The sequence below is a fragment of the Gossypium arboreum genome, chromosome 11, assembly GCF_025698485.1.
Source record: "Gossypium arboreum isolate Shixiya-1 chromosome 11, ASM2569848v2, whole genome shotgun sequence".
In the NCBI taxonomy this organism is placed as follows: domain Eukaryota; kingdom Viridiplantae; phylum Streptophyta; class Magnoliopsida; order Malvales; family Malvaceae; genus Gossypium; species Gossypium arboreum.
Genome location: NC_069080.1, coordinates 102811610 through 102830141, shown reverse-complemented (window position 1 = coordinate 102830141; position 18532 = coordinate 102811610). Strand labels below are relative to the sequence as shown.

General features: G+C 32.9%; 2 protein-coding genes across 2 annotated transcripts; one reads left to right on the top strand and one right to left on the bottom strand.

Annotated features, from left to right (window-relative positions):
* Nucleotides 1-1290: 1290 nt before the first annotated feature.
* On the bottom strand, nucleotides 1291-5988 carry LOC108471034 (uncharacterized). The gene is made up of 10 exons (XM_017772599.2): nucleotides 5736-5988; nucleotides 5071-5299; nucleotides 4748-4852; nucleotides 4445-4614; nucleotides 3840-3973; nucleotides 3500-3677; nucleotides 2531-3095; nucleotides 2187-2299; nucleotides 1847-2096; nucleotides 1291-1735 (listed from the first exon to the last, which is right to left on the bottom strand). The coding sequence occupies exons 1-10, from the start codon at nucleotides 5792-5794 to the stop codon at nucleotides 1499-1501; spliced, it is 2040 nt and encodes a 679-aa protein (XP_017628088.1). The 5' UTR covers nucleotides 5795-5988; the 3' UTR covers nucleotides 1291-1498.
* A 1140-nt stretch (nucleotides 5989-7128) lies between these two features.
* Nucleotides 7129-11580, top strand: LOC108470374 (uncharacterized). The gene is made up of 2 exons (XM_017771648.2): nucleotides 7129-8260; nucleotides 8578-11580. Exons 1-2 carry the CDS (start codon nucleotides 7825-7827, stop codon nucleotides 8586-8588), a joined length of 447 nt encoding a protein of 148 aa, XP_017627137.1. The 5' UTR covers nucleotides 7129-7824; the 3' UTR covers nucleotides 8589-11580.
* The last annotated feature ends 6952 nt before the right edge of the window (nucleotides 11581-18532 follow it).

Sequence of the window (18532 nt, the reverse complement as noted above, 5' to 3'; positions counted from 1 at the left end):
TTCTTTTAACTCCTAAAATTATATAAGCTCTTGTGTGTACTCAAGATTAGATTAAATAAGACATCAAGAAGATTGAATAACAAATTCAATAGCTTGACAAGATTGAAAATGATATATTTATTTAATCATTTCAATGTTTAAACTTTTCTTGAAATACTTTAGAGCCTATTATAAATTCATAAGCTTTCGTAAGTTGAAGGGTATGCTTGTTATCTTATTCTTGTTAACTTACAATTGATCTATTTATTTATATAATTTGATTTTTTAACTGAATAATATTAAAACTACTATATTTTAGTTATGTGTTGCCTTTGTGACTTATTTTGAGCTGCTTTTAAAGACTTGTTTTTTTAAAGGTAAATTTATTAATTCATTCAGTGAATAGAATCATATAATTCATAAAGAAAAAAGTAGTAAATACTTGTCGTAGATAGTGAATAATAAGCTCCATCAACATAACAAAGACTTTAACCTTAGCATCAATAGAACATTATGACAGGTTGACAATTGACTTTGTCACAACTCAAGTACAACATATCGATAGTGATTCCAATCACTTAATTTTGATAAGAAAATCAACCTCGGATGATTCAAAGATGCAAGTAAAAATCGACAAAAGAATTAAGCATTCATCAAACTAGAGATCAGACGACAACAAAATTATCCCTAAATTTACTTGTAAATTTAAGATTATATGCATAAGTAAGACTAACTAAAAAGTGCTACAAGAACAGATAAAATTTTTTAAAATTAAAAACTTATTCAACAATGAAAAATAAACAAAAGATATAAATCTTAAGATAATATGATCTAAATCGACGCATAAAATCATTTATTATTTCGAAATACCCCTAAACCAGAAATAAATTAAGAAGTCACGAAAAGCTGCATTTGTTCCGCCATTGTTAGATTTTCAGGCTGTTTTTACTTTTTTTTGTCTTTTTTTGCGAACTTTTTTTTAGCTGCTTTTGTTATGCTTTTAAGACTTACTTTTACTTAAAATTTTAAGAGTTGCATGCTGTCATTGTTAACTTTTCATATCAAGTTATAGAGAGGAAGTTCACTGAGAAAAGGTATGGAGATGTAATCCCACAAATTATCTTCTTTTGGAATCTGAGAGATTCCGTGACTGTACAATAAATCCAAGAAATTGATAAATATATTCTTAGTTGAAGACGGGGATTTAAACCCTGAGACAGTCATGGAAGCTGCTATTTCAGGTGAAGGGTATCAGAAATTAATGGTTCTTGATTGTGGGTCGATTTTAATCTTCTCTACTGGACCGGACCCTTCTTTCATTCAATTGTGTTTTTTTTCAATTTATTTATTATTTATTCTCTTATAAATATACATACATGTACCATGCGCAGTGCCCATCATGGTAAAACAAAATCTAACCTGTTCAAACAAACATTCAGCTATAGTTTTGGCAAACAAGTGTAAAAACCAGATAGATAGATAGACCAGATTCTGAGCATTTTACACCAAAAATGCACGACTATTTCGGACTGACAGGGGCTTCGTTAATAACCCGAATAGGGGTAGGCGGGATCGATTCCCACCACTCTTTCAATCGTCGATTACGATCTCCTCCTTGGTTGTTTACCATATGCTTTGCTAGCGGTGATGTTGTGATCATGGAATGAAACACAACAGCAATTATGAGATACTTGAAAGGAATCACTGCAAATATTATTGCCAATCCGATCATTGCGAGCATTACCGTGTTTGCATGCTGACAGATACAAGTATGTTAACTTTTTCCATAAATCTTGCTGAAAAATACATTTAGGTTTGCTTAATTTTAAAATTTCCAAACTGAAAGAATATGTAGTTGCATGCATACCTTGTGTGCCCTTGAAACCAGAACCGAATGCAATTTCAGTATTGTTACATTCGCTTCCTTTATTATCTCACGAACCGTCAAAAATCCATATTGAGCTGAAACTATGTTCTCTCTCGTACTCAGAGTATGGTCGGAACCTGTGCACACAACTATTTCCTTTTGTTTGTCCTTGAGCCTTTCTTGTCTAGCTCGTATCATATTTGCTACCACCAGAAGCAAGCCTGCAGATAACGCCTTGCCAATCCATTCCCTACAACATGATTCCTAGTTGCTTTACTATCCTTCTGACTTGAATTTGCATCATAAAAGAAAAAAAGACAGAAAATAGAAAACAACTTACTTGTATACGATTAGTATAATTGCAGCAAATACCAGAAGAGTCGTTGCCGGTCTTTCCCATGAAAGGATTTCACGGAACCAAGGGAATACACTTCTTAGTGGCTTTAGTAGCTCCTACATATGCCAAAGAAGGAAAAAAAAAAAAATAGTGCCACTCATAAGTTCTTACATCTCTATGAAAAGTTTCATTGTCTTAGTGAGAGACGATTTGTTTGAACACTAGTTTTCTTAAATCAAAACTACAGAATTCCGGTCATGATATGATGTGCACCCTCTACCAATGATTCAGAAAGAGCATGTATTGCTTACTCTGCAAACTAAATGACGGACATTGTGAGTAATTACCGTAAGAATGGTAGCATTTTCACCAATCCCTTCCTCTTTCAGCCCCCCCATCACAGCTCTAGCTTTGGCAACTCCTCTTCCTTCCTTTCGCGCTTGATTAATGGCAGTCTCGAGTGAAGTCTTATTATCATCATCCTTGCCAACTGCAATAGTTTCACTCACTTCACTCTCTATTTTTGCTTCCAAACTCAAAACATTAGGCTCTGGAAGGTTCAATTTCCTCAATATCGAGCTTGCACTACATGGTTGCCCACTATTTACCCTCTTTAAGCTCTGAGCAAGTTGTTCAAGTACATAGTCCCCCTTGGGTAATTCTTCATACAAAGAGAAAATCAAGAATTCTGTGGGACTTGGGGGAGCAATTCTTAGCATTTCTCTTGCTGCATGGAGCCTTATTATGCTCAAAATGGTCCTTGCATGCATCTCCCATGCTTGTATTGGACACTCCACCTTAAAATCCGACAAAAAGTTGTGCATTAGCAGAATCTCCTTTATGAGTGCTAGCCAATGGTCGCGCCTTGTGGAGCTTGTTATCTCAGGAAATTCCAGCAGAACTCCTTCCTGTCTAGAAAAATTTGGAAGCTAAACTCAGAAATAACCAGCTTTTCTCATTTGTCAGTAAAAGCTAAAACATTACTTTGAAATCTCAGTAACATTTAGCTAGACAAAGCTTTAAAAGTCATCATCAAACTGGCAATCATTCCAATTAACAAACAGTTAAAAAATATCCAATAACTCTCTGGCAGATCTCTTACTAGAGCACGGAAAATTGGAAATGGAAAACAATGAATTATTGATTACTGTCTTCTAAAACATTGTTGACTTGAAATATAGTGGTCGAGGTGTGTGAGAAGTGGTACATCCATGTCTAAGCAAAAGAACGTATACCGTCATTAAGCTTTAGACTTCGAATATCAATAATTTATAAGGGCAAATATTAGATAGGATTCTTTGCAAGTATATACTTACAAGTCAGGGGAGTCGTAGATTATGGCTTTGTCGAAAAGTGGAGCACCCCATGGACCTGTTGCAACTGGTTTAACACTGTGATCAATTTTCCTTGAAAGATCTATCTTAAGTGCATCTTCATAATTTATCACCCCAGAAGCCTCGAAGTAGAGTGCGTAATTAGTCAGTGTAAGCCTACCTAGAAAAGTACCTTCCACAGTGAGTAATTCCAAAGCAGCAATCACTTAAATGATCGTAAGATAAGATTTTTATTTGATTGCCTGCACTTTTTTAGGAAGATAAGATATTTATTTGATTGCCTGCAGTTTTTTACTAAGGGAAAAAGAAATAGAAAACTAACCGGGCCAACTTGAGCCTCCGATATGGCGCACCACTCTGTGTGAGGTAGCTGTTCCCTCAACATGCAATATAAATTCATCATCAGCCAACTCTATACCCTTCGGTTTTGCTTGTTTCTGTAAATGCCTCATGCAACTGTTGACCAATGATTTTCGGACAAGGGATATTAAAAACTTGCAATATTGCAGTTAAAACAAAATAAAGTTCAGGTGTTGGATTCTACCACTGCGAGTATTTTGTTCTAATATTTAACAGAGTTGTGCTGGTCAGTTTGTCCAAGTCTCACCAATAGTGCCAGTTTATTACTATATAATCATTGATGTTTATGCAGATGAGAGAAAATCAAGACTACATGGAGGCAAATCGATAACCCAAAGTGCCACCTATGACATTTACATGTAAGCAATTAACTTCCAATTTTGTTTACATAAAGAGAGAAAAAAGAATTTAGGTATGAAAACATGGTGAGATGGGAAACAGCTTGTGTTAGATATTAACTAGATTCTGCCAATGGCAGAGCTATCTAACATGAGTTTTAAGTTTTTTCACTCATCAATACTAACTATTGGATTACTATCTCTTTCAAGTAGAGTTTCGAATACTTACTTGTTAATTTCTTTTAGGAATCGATCATATGCAGGGTAAAAAAGCCGTCTTCCGGTAGGTGCAGTAAGAGTTTCGAATGTGAATCTTCGGTTAACGATATCAGCAGCTAATGGAATTAATGAACTTAACCACATGAAAGCATCTTCTTCAACACTTGGTTCATGATTAACCTATCAAGAAAGTGCACAAATCAATGGCCACGCTCTGATAAACATAAATATATTTATATATACAATCAACAGTTTCTTCAATCCACTCTTTCCAGAATAAAATGTCTTGGATAAAATCTGAAAAGTTTCTTACAAGGAGTGGCATCTGGTCTGAATAGAAAAGAGAGATATCATCCTCATCGGTCGGCTCTTTTACTTGTATTTTTCTATCTTCTTTCTCCTTCCCAATGCTCTCCTCCTAACTCAAATGATAGAATCAGTAACAATGTATGTGGAGAAAGTCATCAACACATAAATTCTGACAAACTTGTAAGGCAAATGTTACGAGGAAAATGAAAACCATAATTTCACTAAATATTTCATCGAAATGTGACTATTCAGCCAAAAGATTGCAATTCAGAATTGAAGTAAATTCCAAGCTTTGACTATGATTGAGAGAAGTTAATATATTCTCACAGTTGAAGACTCTTCGTCCACAGCTCTGGGGTTGTCCCAGGCAAGCATCATGTCATATGTGAAGCGGCTATATGATCCATCGCTTATCTTTTCATTTATATTTTGACAAAATTTAATGAGGGCCTTTGAACTGCAAAATTCCACTAATTTCTTCGAATAATCGCCTACTTCGGGTGTCCATTTAGCTTCAAATTCTTTTACCAAATGATCTACTGAAGAACCAAGTTCCCTGTGCAAAATTAGTATATTTAAAGCTCTTCAATATGCTGTATATGTAACATGTATCGAGTATTATTCAATTAAATATGCAGAACACACACAAAAAACACCCATGATAATTGACTAGTAATATTATCAAACATCTGACAGGTATAAATGCTTTTCAACTGTATGATCATCCATCTCTATATGAATATTTAAATATGAAACAAATTTGATAACACTCAGATACGTACAACAAGAAAAAAATATGAAAACCAACTTCCGAGAAAATATATACATATGCCCGTAAGCTTTGAAATTTAATCTTGTTTGATCTTGAATTTCATGTTTTCTCATTGATTTTTTAATCTCCAAAGAGATCCCATATCACAACGAAAGAATAAAACTAGAGTGATAACACTATTGAAAAACATATTATTTAAGAAAAGAAGTATATATCTTACTCTGCGCTTCGTTGAAGGACATGGTTGGCGATAGAAGAAAGATGCTTCCTCTCCATCATTATCTTCTTCAACTTCTTAGTTATCTTGCTGTTTTGCTTTGATCATCAAAAAGAAAATGAAAAAGAAATTAAAAGGCTATGGCTTTTGAATATTCGATATCAAGGAAATGGGAAGGCAAAAGAACCGAAATGTTGGTTCTCTCATGGCTGACACGTTGGGTTGGCCATGCAAACACCTGTTGCTCTCACGTGCCTACATCTCAATTTTATTATTTAGAATTTATTTTTATTTTTATTTTAGGAATGCAGTTTTCTATTTTTAAAATTTTAAAGTTTAGATTTAATTGTTATGTGTTTAAAATTTTCTATTAAATTTATTGGTATTACCTTTAAAATTAAAAAAATGTTACATTAAAAATAATGGTGAAGACACATTGCATTTTCAATGAAAAATTTAGATTCAATTTTAAAATTAACATTGTTGAAATAAATAATTATAAACTCCAAATATAACGGACATAAAGAATACCAGGAAAATAATAGTAAAAATACTAATTAGGATTTTTGTATATCATTTCATACTCATTATGATAAAATAAATTTTGTTGTAATGTCTTTGAAAAAATTAACATCGATATTTTAATTGAAAGATATAATAATATTAAGTTTCAAGTCCCAGTATAATATAAGGGTATTCAAATTATTTATAAGTAAAAAAATTTGGAAAACTAATAACATTGTAAAAATATTGTATGATTGTAAAGACCTAAAAAGCCTCTATTAAAAAAAATAAAAATTTAATAAATAATAGTGAATAAAATCATATTAACAAAAAAGGTGATAACTTTATTTCTTAAATAAAAATAAGCAAAGTAAAGATTAATGGGGACTTAAAAGATAAAGATTAAAATCCTATTTTAAAATTTAGCAAACAAGATAGCAATTAAAATTAAAGGAAAATCAAATAAATGAAGCTGTGACCAAATTTTGGTCTCCAATTTTATAGAAGAATCATTTTATTTTTACTTTTTAAATTTGTATTATTTATTAAAGCACTTCAAAGTTAATATTTGTTATTTTTACAGATGTGATATAGTCATGTTAGCAATTAATTATTTTTATTTTTAAAATTAAAAAATAATTTTTATTTTTAAATTAATTTTATAATTTTTAAACAGTGGTAAAGTTAACAATCTATTTTTGGTGATATGACAAACAATGTAAATTTAAGAATTAAAAAAATAAAAATTAAATGAAAGAGTAAAATGTAGAAAGAATTATAGGCTGTTGAAATAGTTAGTATAGTTAGTTTTCTTTTATGAATTAGTTATGCTTGAGTTGTATAAATACATTAATAGTTGTAACTTTATGAAAGTGGAATATGCAGATACATTTTTAACATGGTATCATTTGAGCTTTTTTTTCTCTAAGTGGTTTGGGCCTCATTTTTTTTGGGCTAGTACCCGTTTTCATTGCTCGTACTTCGTCTAGGGCACAAATCTTCATTTTTCTCCCATTTTTTTCTATTATCGTGCTTCTTTGATAGCTTTTTCATGGATGATATTGATTTTCATCATCCTTTGTTTATTCATCCTTCCGATACACCGAGAATACTCCTTGTTTCTTATCGTTTGACCGACGTTGAGAATTATACTATCTGGAGTTGTTCGCTACAAATTGCTTTGCTAGCGAAGAACAAACTCGGCTTCGTTGATGGTGTTTGCCTTCGTTCGGCTTATCCTGACTCTCTACATGCTCAATAGGATCAGTGTATTGCCTTTGTGCTTTCCTGGCTTCTCAACACTGTTAGTCCGAATTTGTCTGCGGGGCTCGTCTTTGCTTCTGATTCTGCTGCGATTTAGAAGGATCTCAAGGATCGGTTTAGCAAAGTGGATGGTTCCCATATTTTCTTTCTCCACTGATCAATTGCGCATCTTACTCAAAGTGATGCTACTGTTTCCTCTTATTTCACGCAATTAAAGTTGCTTTGGGATGAATACACTACTCTTGTCTCTTTTTCCGATTGTGCATGTGAGGTTGCCCATCAAAATTAGAGTCACATTCATCAGTAGCAGTTATTTCAATTTTTGATGGGTCTCAATGAGACCTATGCTGCAGTTCGAAGCCAGATCCTCTTAATGCAGCCTTTACCCTTGGTAAATCGGGCGTATTCCATGATTGTCCAAGAAGAAGCTCAAAGGAGTTTTTCCTCTGTTTTGTCGCATGTTCTCGATCCTGTGGCTTTATCTTCCACTGCATCTGGCAACCGTAAGAAATTCACTAGTACCTATGATTTTTGCAAGTTGAAGGGGCATAAAAAGGAGTCATGTTACCGCCTAATTGGATTCCCGCCTAATTTTAAATTCAATCGGAAGAAGGCTTCTTCAATTGCTGTTGCTGTTTCCTTTGATGACTCTTCACTTAATCCTCAGAGTGCCCCTACCTTCATTCCTCAACAGTATTCACAGATCCTGGACTTGCTGAATAAGAGTCAAGCTACTACTGCACCTGCTGTGAATTGTGCAGGTATACCTTCTACACCTTTTTCAGTTGACCGTAAATTTTCTTGGATATTAGACACTGGTACAGCTAATCATATATGTTTTGATTCGAAGAGTTTGCATTTGCCTATTGCTTACCCTCTTAACCCTCGTTTTGTTCAGCTTTCCAATGGTAGACACTCTTCTATCACTCATTTTGGTTCTTTTGCTTTATCTCCTACTATTACCCTTACTGATGTTCTTTGTGTACCCACATTTCACTATAATCTTATTTCTATTTCCAAATTGGCTCATGATTTGCATTGTGTAGTTCTTTTTTACCCCGATTTCTGCCTTCTGCAGGATCTCTCTAATGGCAGGATGAAGGAGATTGGTAGACACCTAAATGGCCTTTACTTGTTTGAGCGTTCTTCTGCCCTGGTTAAGTCACCTAGTTCTCTTTCCTCTTTGTCCAACTCGTTTTTACCTGCTTCTATTTCTTGTATGACTTCTACTGCAACTAAAATTCCCTTATGGCATGCACGTTTAGGGCATGTGCCTATGCACAAATTACATCTTTATCTTTATTTAATAATTTGACAATTAATAAAGACTTCACTTGTTCTGTATGTCCCATGGGTAGACTGTCTAAACTGCCTTTTCCTGTTAGTACTTCTAGGGCAAAGACTCCATTTAGTTTGATACATCTTGATGTTTGGGGACCTTATAGGATGTCCACCCATTGTGGTCATCGTGTTTTCTTAACCATTGTTGATGATCACACGCGAATGACCTGGGTGTACTTACTGAAGCTTAAATCTGATGTTATTTTAGCTCTTAAACAGATTTTTTCTATGGTTAAAACATAATTTTCTACTGTTATTCAAACCGTCCAGAGTGATAATGGTTCTGAGTTTTTCAACTCTTCTTGTTCGTTTTATTTTGCGTCCTTAGGGATTCTCCATCAAAGTTTCTGTGTTGATACACCTCAGCAAAATGGCATTGCTGAGCGTAAGCATAAGCATCTTCTAGAAATTGCTCGTGCTTTGCATTTTCAGTCGAACGTTCCAATAAAATTTTGGGGTGACTATATTTTAGTTGCTTGTTACATCATAAATAGGCTTCCTTATTCTATTTTAGCTTGGTGAACTCCATTTGAATTGTTCTATAACAAACCTCCAGATTTTTCTTATTTTTGTGTTTTTGGGTGTCTTTGTTTTGCAGTCAAACCCCACTATTCTGATAATTTTTCTCCCAAATCACTTCCTTCGATTTTTATGGGCTATTCCTCTTCTCAAAAGGGTTATATTTTGTTTTGTTTGGAGTCAAAAAAGTTTTTTGTCAGCAGAAATGTCAAATTTGTTGAAGATGTTTTTCCTTTTCGGTCTACTTCTGATGAGTTTCCTGTTTTGTTTCCCCCTACTCCTGCAATATCAGATTTCGTTCCAGCTTCAGTAAGTATATCCCAACCTCCAATTTCTCCTCCTCTACCAATTATTGAGCCTAGGCGGTCTAGCAGAACCGTTAAGCTTCCTTCTTGGTTAAGAGGTTTTGTTTATCCCTACCAATCTTCTTCATCCGTAGGTGCTTCTTCTTCTCATTTTCCTTTTAATCCTCACGCTTTTGTTTCTTCTCTTGTGAACATTACTGAGCCTCTTTCTTTTTCTGAGGCTTGAAAGTCTCCCCACTGGATTCAAGCCATGCAAGAGGAAATTCAGGCATTAGAATCTAATCATACATGAACTGTTGTACCTTTGCCTCCGGGAAAGGTTCTTATAGGCTGTAAATGGGTGTACAAGGTTAAACTTTGAGCTTCTAGTGAAATAAAATGATATAAAGCTCGTTTGTTTGCTAAAGGGTACAATAAAAAAAGGGGGATTGATTATTTGGACACTTTTTCCCCTGTCGCTAAAATGGTCACTATTCGCACTATTTTAGCTCTTGTTGCTTCTTTTAGCTGGCCCATTTATCAAATGGATGTATCCAATGCATTTCTTCAAGGTGATCTTTATGAAGAGATCTTTATGACTTTGCCTGAGGGTTTCCGCAGCCAGGGGGAGCATATGGTATGTTGAATGCAGAAATCATTGTATGGGTTGAAGCAGGCATCTAGGCAGTGGAATGCCAAGCTTACTGAAGCTCTTAAGTTGGCTAGTTTTGAGCAAAACAAGCATGACTATTCTCTTTTCACTAAAAAGAAAGAGGGCAAGATGGTTATTATACTAGTATATGTTGATGATCTTCTTATCACTAGAAATAACATAAATATGATTACTGACTTGAAAGGGATTCTGAACCGAAATTTTAAGATGAAGGATTTAGGAGAATTAATATACTTTCTTGGGATTGAAGTTTTAAGGTCTCAAGAAGGAATTTTGCTCAATCAGCTGAAGTATGCACAAGAACTCATCCAATATGCAGGTTTAAGTGAAACGAAGGTTGCTCTTACACCACTTGAGCAGAATCAGAAATTAACAACTGCAGAATTTGATGAAGTAATTCAGCAGCATCAAGAAGATACGTTGATAGAAGATAAAACAGTTTATCAGAGACTCATTGGAAGATTGATATATTTAACCCATACAAGGCCAGACATCACCTTTGCTGTTAGTCATCTTACTCAGTTCATGCAAAATCCAAAACAGTCACATATTGAAGCAGCGATGAAAGTAGTGAGATATATAAAGAGAGAACCAAGGCTTGAAATTTTCTTGAAGGCCATCAATAAACACCAGTTGGTAGCATATTGCGATTCAGATTGGGCCTCTTGTCCAATGTCAAGAAGATCAGTTTCAGGTTTCTATGTGCAGTTAAGAGATTCACTCATCTCCTGGAAATCGAAGAAACAGTGTACTGTGTCCAAATCTTCTGCTGAAGTAGAATATCGAAGTATGACAGCTGTTACATCAGAACTGGTTTGGGTTTCAGGCTTATTCAAAGAACTGGAGATAAGTGTAACTGAACCAGTGAGACTGTTTTGTGACAACAAAGCAGCCCTTCAAATAGCAGCAAACCCTGTGTATCATGAGAGGACTAAGCACATAGAGATTGATTGTCATTTTGTAAGAGAAAAGATACAAGGGCTTATAACTACTGAATATGTTTCAACGATAGATCAACTGGCAGATGTTATGACGAAGGCCTTAGGGTCACAACAACATAGTCATCTGATTTCCAAGTTGGGGTTAAAAAAATATTGTTACACCTCCAACTTGAGGGGAAGTGTAGAAAGAATTATATGGGGTTGAAATAGTTAGTATAGTTAGTTTTCTGTTATGAATTAGTTATGCTTGAGTTGTATAAATACATTAATAGTAGTAACTTTATGAAAGTGGAATGTGCAGATACATTTTTAACATAAAATAATGTTTTTGTAAAGTTGACGAGGTAAATAAGTTATTGTAAGTTTAAACATTAACTACTTTTTTTCCTATCTCCTTCTTCATATGTGACATCAATCTTTGATTTAAAGAAAAAGCAGTGAATAATGGAAATTAAAATAAAAGCTGGGGAGAAAAATGTAATTTTCCCCCAAATTAAAATTGAAATGTGCAGCACTCAGGCATTCAGACGGTTTAATTTTTCCATTATGTTTTTTAGGCAACATAAGACTTACCTACCTATCTTCTAAAAAATTCTCATAACTCTAAATGCCGCCGCCTCTTGGGGTAGGTGCCACCACCAAACTACTCATCTTCTTCTGCTCTATTAATTCCTTAGAATATAGACAAATCTAAATTTTATATTCCCGTAGTCTTTCACAATTTTAAATTATATAGAAAATGATCCAACACTGACCATAATAAATAGTTCCCATATTGGGTGTAATAAATGATGTTTAAACATCTCTAGAGTCAAAAAATATCTTGAAACATGAGATGAGTAATAGTAATAAAAATGGATGGTTTACTTCTGTTTCAAAGACAAGGAGGTGATCATTTAATCTGATAGTCTCGAGGTTATTGGATCTATTAGGGATAGCAAATTGGAAGGATTAAATTCTATTCTGGTAAGATAAATTCAACAGATCCTATCAAGTGGAAATAAGTTGTTCCTGAGATATTTCCCCAAAAAATATAATAAGGTAGTGGATACAATAGCAAAGTTGGCTTTCACGAATGATAAGAGTTGCATTTGTTTGACGTTCCTCCTATGACGATTCAAGAAGTTTTAAAAGAAGAAACATTGGAGGCAATCTATGATTAATTTTATGTAATCTTTTGTTAAAGAAAAATATGTAATATGAAACTTTGACTGTTTCTGAAATTTAAAAAATGAAAATTATTAGTCAATTTTTGTACAAAAATCTATCTGCTTACTGTCTCTTTGAATTGTTGCTTTAACTAAAAAAGTATCATGCTTTCTTCTTTACTACATCCATGGTTTCTTTTCTTAAAGTTTTTCAGAAAAAACAAAAAATTGTGACAATCAAAGGCAATGTAGATGTCGTAATATAATAAGAATAAAATAGGCACCCTTTAGTAGGAAGAACAAAAATAACATCAATTTATCATAATAAAGTTCACAAAATATAAAGAATATAACATTGGGGATATTGTTAAGTACACTCATAAGCTTCAACTATAAATTAATTTCAAGGTAAAAATATAGATAGGGTTTTACTTTATTTTGAGCTACAACATCCATAAGAATGGAGCATTGAGGATTTAAGGGCCAGGCCCTTGGAAAGATGCCTTAGTTATAAAAGCAATGGCAACTTTATTCTCACCTCATTTTTATGATATTTATAGTAATAAACTTTAATTAAAATTATATATATGTTCTATGTGAAGGCAACCCAGGTTGTTTTCCAAATTTCAACCGATCGATTTTCTTCGCTATAAATTTCATACTTAGTTTTAGTTTTGATTACATTTTATTGATTTTCTGAATAAAATGACAAGTTTATGCCATTAGAAACTTAATCTTTGAGTTAAGCTTGTCTCAAACACTTGGTTGATGTAAGAATGAGGAGAGGAGCCTAAATTGAAGTCAAGGTTGCGTCACCAATGCCTTTGCTATCAACTAAGGAGTTGGATTTCAAAAAAATTGCATGATCAAGTGGACTACCTCCAATGTTTTTACACTAATCTCCATGGTTATAACACTAGCTTGGCGATATCACAACACCGACCATAGTCCCTATAAATAAAGAAGCTGAGTTGCATGAGGAATATGTCGTTCCACCAAAAGTCATTGTTGCAATATTGAAAGACCCAATGAGCTCAATGTAGTAGGCTGCTGACGATGTCATGACACTAAGGTGTGGGCGTCACAACACTGGCCTCTAAAGAGGAAAATCGCTAAAGGGCATTTTTCAGTCCATCAAATTTTAAGTTAGATTTTAAGTGAAGGCATGTTTGCCTTTTATAGGTTAAATTAGAAAACATTATAAATATACTTTATAAGTCTTTTTAAGGGAGTACAAAAATTAGGTTAGACATTTAGCCATTAGACAAATTTTCTTTTCTTTTTCTTTTTAGAATAGAATTTTCTTTGACTTTCTTTTAGAGTAGATTTTTATTTTCATTGTTTTATTTCTTCTCTTTTGTTGAAGATTTTGCTAATGGAGTTGGATTAAACATATGTGTTTCATCGAATTCATATTACTGATTGGACATTTACTAAACTCTTGCTTTTTATTTTCTTTTGCCTACCAAGTGTTTGATGAAATGCTTATTATGTTTTTAAGTTTAATCATGTGCTAAAATTGTTTATTGGTTGATTGATTAAGATGATTGTTAAATTAGGTTGATAGCTATGTTGATGGATTGATTGTTCTTTTATATCGAAATTTTTAATATTGTAGAATTGACGGCTCTAGTGAAATATTTAGATAAACGAGACTAATAAGAGAGTTTATCATTAGATAGTTTGATATAATTGTCCAAGTAGTGAAACTGAGAGGAGAACTACTTGTCTAAGTGAGACTGAGAGGAGAGCTTAGTGGTAATTTCGAATTAGGATTAGACCGAAAGGAGATTCCTAATTAGGAGCTGCGAGTGATTTAATCGAGATAGATTATTAGCTTAGATAGAAATTGACTAATCAATTGACCATTATTTGATCATTTGCATTGTTCAAAGCAATAGGGAAGAAAACTAGATTAATTTGTTTAATTTGTTAATTTAGAATAATTTTAAATATCCCTTTTATTTGGTTGCACTAATAATTCTAGAATCGATTAGATTATTATTGCTTAATTTTCAATTAATTTGATGAACACATTTACTAATTGACAATCCCTTGGGTTCTATCCTCGAAATACTTCTGTATTTCTTTACAAATCTCTATATTACAACTCAACACTATACATCTGTATTTAAAAACCACTTTTAAATTTTTTCATATTTTGTTTGTTTTCTATGCACACACGCATGCGATCAACCATCCTCAAACCCCAAATCGCTTTAAGTGTAGAGTCAAACAAATCAAATCAACACACACAATGGAAACTTTGTTTAACTTTCAGTAGGAAAGTTAATTAATTCTATGAACCATAAACTATGAGTGTTCTTTGCATACAATAAAATTTATTCATAAAATAAATTGTCACTATTTTTCGAGAGAATACTAGTGCTCAAAAGTGTATGTTAATAGGTCAACTCATAATTGCTATTTATAGAGAAACAACACAAGAATTCTATTCAAATAAAGTCTAATTAAATATAATATTTTAACAAAAAATACAATGTTCCAGTAGAACTAGTACACTAGGGGCGGTGCATCCCTAGTAAATAATAATGCCTTATTGGGCCTTTCGTGCATTAGATATAATTATATGTGTTATCCTAATATAATTATATGTGTTATCCTAACTTTTATCTAACATTTATAGTTTATCCAACCCAATAACTATTTTCTATTATACAAAATATTAATTAGTTAATTGGACTCCAGTCCTCGTCCTCCCTTGCCTGCCAGCACACCTGAAGGAAAGGATACCGGTATAACACAAACAAATGAACCGCAATCACCACAAGCAATCAACGATTCAAAATGACAAAAGAACGGGGCATAGGAGATAGAGGCGGAGTCTTGGCTGTAGTTAATGGGAGGACTAAGAGTAGCAGTAAGAATAATAAAAGGAAAGTAGTAGAGAATAGAAAGCGTCTTGTCAGAGCATATGTAGCTTCTGATATAGGAGCTTGAGCAGGAACACGAGTAGGAGCTCTTGTTCGTTCCCATTTTTCAATTAAATTATTTTCTCAACCCAATTCTAATTTCATTAAAGTCATGATAACTTTACTGTATTAAAAGCCATGAGGAAATTAATTTAATTGTCTTATTCAACAAATATATGGTGACTGATTAATTTAATTCTCGCTTTGAACTTCAATTATTTAATTATAATCAATTAAATAATAATTTGAAGAAATTAAATTAATTTCTAAGTCATCTTTTGTACTTAGTGAGAAAACACATTCATTGCGGATAATGATGCATTCAAGTTATTTCTTTTACTTATCATTTCCATTCATTCCACAATCTATTGATTCCACATGTAATTCGTTTCGGGTTATCTTGAGCTGGTGGAGGGATCGATTGGATATATATAATTAGAGCTCAAATAATTTGTAATTAAGTTTTGACTCATTGCCTATTAATTACAACTTATTTAATCATGAAATCATTTCACTATAGTACAATGACTGAACTCTCCCTTATTATATACCATTATGAAAGCTACTTTATTAAGTGTTCATTCATGACCTTATCATAAGTGAATACTCTCATAGGATATATTTAATCTCTTTGGGATAAATTTGTTCTTTCAATATGGTCTTACTTTAATTCATAATTTCCATTACATCTTCCAATATGAAAAAAATTCAATTACTAACACATAGTAAATAAATAATTTGTCTTATGACAAATCCTGTGGCTACCTTCCTTTTTTATAAATCATGTAATGCTAATAAAAGGATATCGTTTATCCTTTATTGGACTATGAATTCCACTATTGAAGAATGATGCTACATTATTTTTAAGTCATATACCAAAATCCTAACTTTTAGTTCCTTATCTATTTGAGCTCAAGTTTTTATTTACATCAAAGTATACGAGTCATAAATATATAATCCATCATCTACTCAAGATTAAGGCATGTTGCACGATGAACGTTACAAGTGAATAAATCCATAAATGGATATAGGATAAATTCGACTTGGGTCCTGTTTGATGTATGACAATGACATCCATGTCTCTATCTTCTAGGAGTTATTCACACTGATGCCTGAGACAAATCATTATTGGAAAAGTTTCGTTCGAAAATTGTTTTCTTACCATCTGACCACTTAAAATTTTTTCTTTCCATTGACAATGACATATTAGCCTTTCAATTGGTTTACTCATTTTCTATTAGACTAAGGACATGTTTAGGGTTGTCTACTAATATAAGTTGTCTTTCCATATTACGATCCGACCATGTAATACTGCTTAGTATTAGTTAAACATTAGACAACCAGTGAGCTAATATTTTCTTCTATTTTATTTTACTTGCAAAAATAATTTGAGGGAAATATACAAAGAGTATTAATATAATTCATGAAAAAATTTGTTAACCAATATGTTTGAAAAAATTACAAATTGTACAAACAAAAATACTAAACTTAGGCAATAGATCCAACAGTCATCTCCCCAATTGGACTTCATATCTTTCAATTGATTTTCTCAATTTGATTAAATTACGGACTGTTTAGATTATATACTAATATAAGTTAGTTTTTCGCATTATAATTTGACTACATAATGCAACTTAATATTAGTTTAACATTAGATAAATAATGAGCCAATATTTGCTTATATTTTGCTTTGCATGAAAAAACCTTTGAGGACATATAAAAATGATATTAATGTATGATGAAATCGTATTTAAATCAATCTATTCAAAAAATTACAAGTATAAATTAACAAATATACTACACTTAGGGCACTAGATCCTAATAGCCCAATGTGTCGTTGTACTATTAAGAAGTTGAATTGTTCATCATGGATGACTTTATGTGAGGCAACATATATGACTATTGGCCTATGATGGCGTTTGTCTATGTTAGGGATAATGACTTGAGGTGGCGAATAAGAAATTTTTTTAACTTTGTGGGAGTCTTTGCTGACTCTAAGTGGGTTGGGGTCGTGGACCTTGGATTTGTGGCGGGCACTTAGGTGTTAGCTTCCCAATAGGAATTAAGGATTTTTTTGGTAAAATGGAAAGAAAATCAGAAAGATAGAAAATTGAAGGGGCAAAAAGGAAAGAAAGATGAAAAATATAGTTTTTTTTTCATAGGTGAGCTTGGTAAGAAAGATGGAAAAAATTGAAAGAAAATTTTTTTCCTTCCATCCATTACTTGGTAGAATTGAAAAATAAAATGAAAGAAAATAAAACATTTGAAAAATGCATAATTTTGAACTAACATACAGCTCTCTCTCTCTCTCTCATTTTCTTTCCACTTGTCTTTTCAATTTGGAAGTTTGGATTTTATGCATTAGGATGGAAATTATCATCTCTCATATTTTTTTTCCTCCCACTTTTCTTCCTTACTAAGCACATTCTAAATTTATTTTCTTTCCACTTTTTCACTACCTCATTCCATCCCTCTACTTTTCCACCCAACCAAGCACACCCTAAGGGTCTATGATTGATGATGAGCGATAAGGAAAGGTTCAAAGATATGGAGAAGAGTGAAAGGGGGAACAATTTTTATTAATTGCTGTTAGGACCAAGGTTGTCCAAGGCTAATTTTTTGACTCCTGTTTGAACAGTCCGTCCAAACATCTATTCAGACAAACTTTTAAGACAACCTCAGTATTATTTGATGTTGTCATTTTGACTTGGGCTTTCACATATGCTTTTACCTTAAGCAATTGGATCTTAGGATGTATTTTTATTTTGTCTAAACCTTGGAGATTATACTTAGTGTCTTAAGGAAGATCGTGATCGACTTGCCTTATTGAGACTTATATTTATCCTTTATTCCTTGGTGATTTATGAACTGATATTACTTGGTTTATCAAGCTTTATCTTGGGATAAGTTTTAGAGTTTATTTATCCATGATTATTATGCTATTGAGAGAGGCTCTACGGAGTAGGATTGGTGAATCTAAACGATGTTAACAAATCTCTTGTGTTTATTTCTCTCCTTCTCTTATTTTCTTACTACTAGTGTTCTGTTTGAACTTGTGTACAAACATCTATTTGAACATCAAGATGGAAAAAGAGCAAACCAAGGTTATTACAGTTTCCATTGATTAAATTAGAATTCCTAAAACTCTTAGAATAAATAGAGATTAACAAGGGGCAAGGAGGATTTCATGAGGA

Excerpts from the sequence above, each read along its gene's own strand:
- LOC108471034 (XM_017772599.2), bottom strand. The coding sequence starts at position 5,794 with ATGATGGAGAGGAAGCATCTTTCTTCTATCGCCAACCATGTCCTTCAA. Across the intron at positions 5,300-5,735 it reads GTCCTTCAACGAAGCGCAGA|GGAACTTGGTTCTTCAGTAG; the intron begins GTAAGATATATA and ends AATTTTGCACAG. Across the intron at positions 1,736-1,846 it reads TGGTTTCAAGGGCACACAAG|CATGCAAACACGGTAATGCT; the intron begins GTATGCATGCAA and ends TGTATCTGTCAG.
- LOC108470374 (XM_017771648.2), top strand. The coding sequence starts at position 7,825 with ATGGGTCTCAATGAGACCTATGCTGCAGTTCGAAGCCAGATCCTCTTA.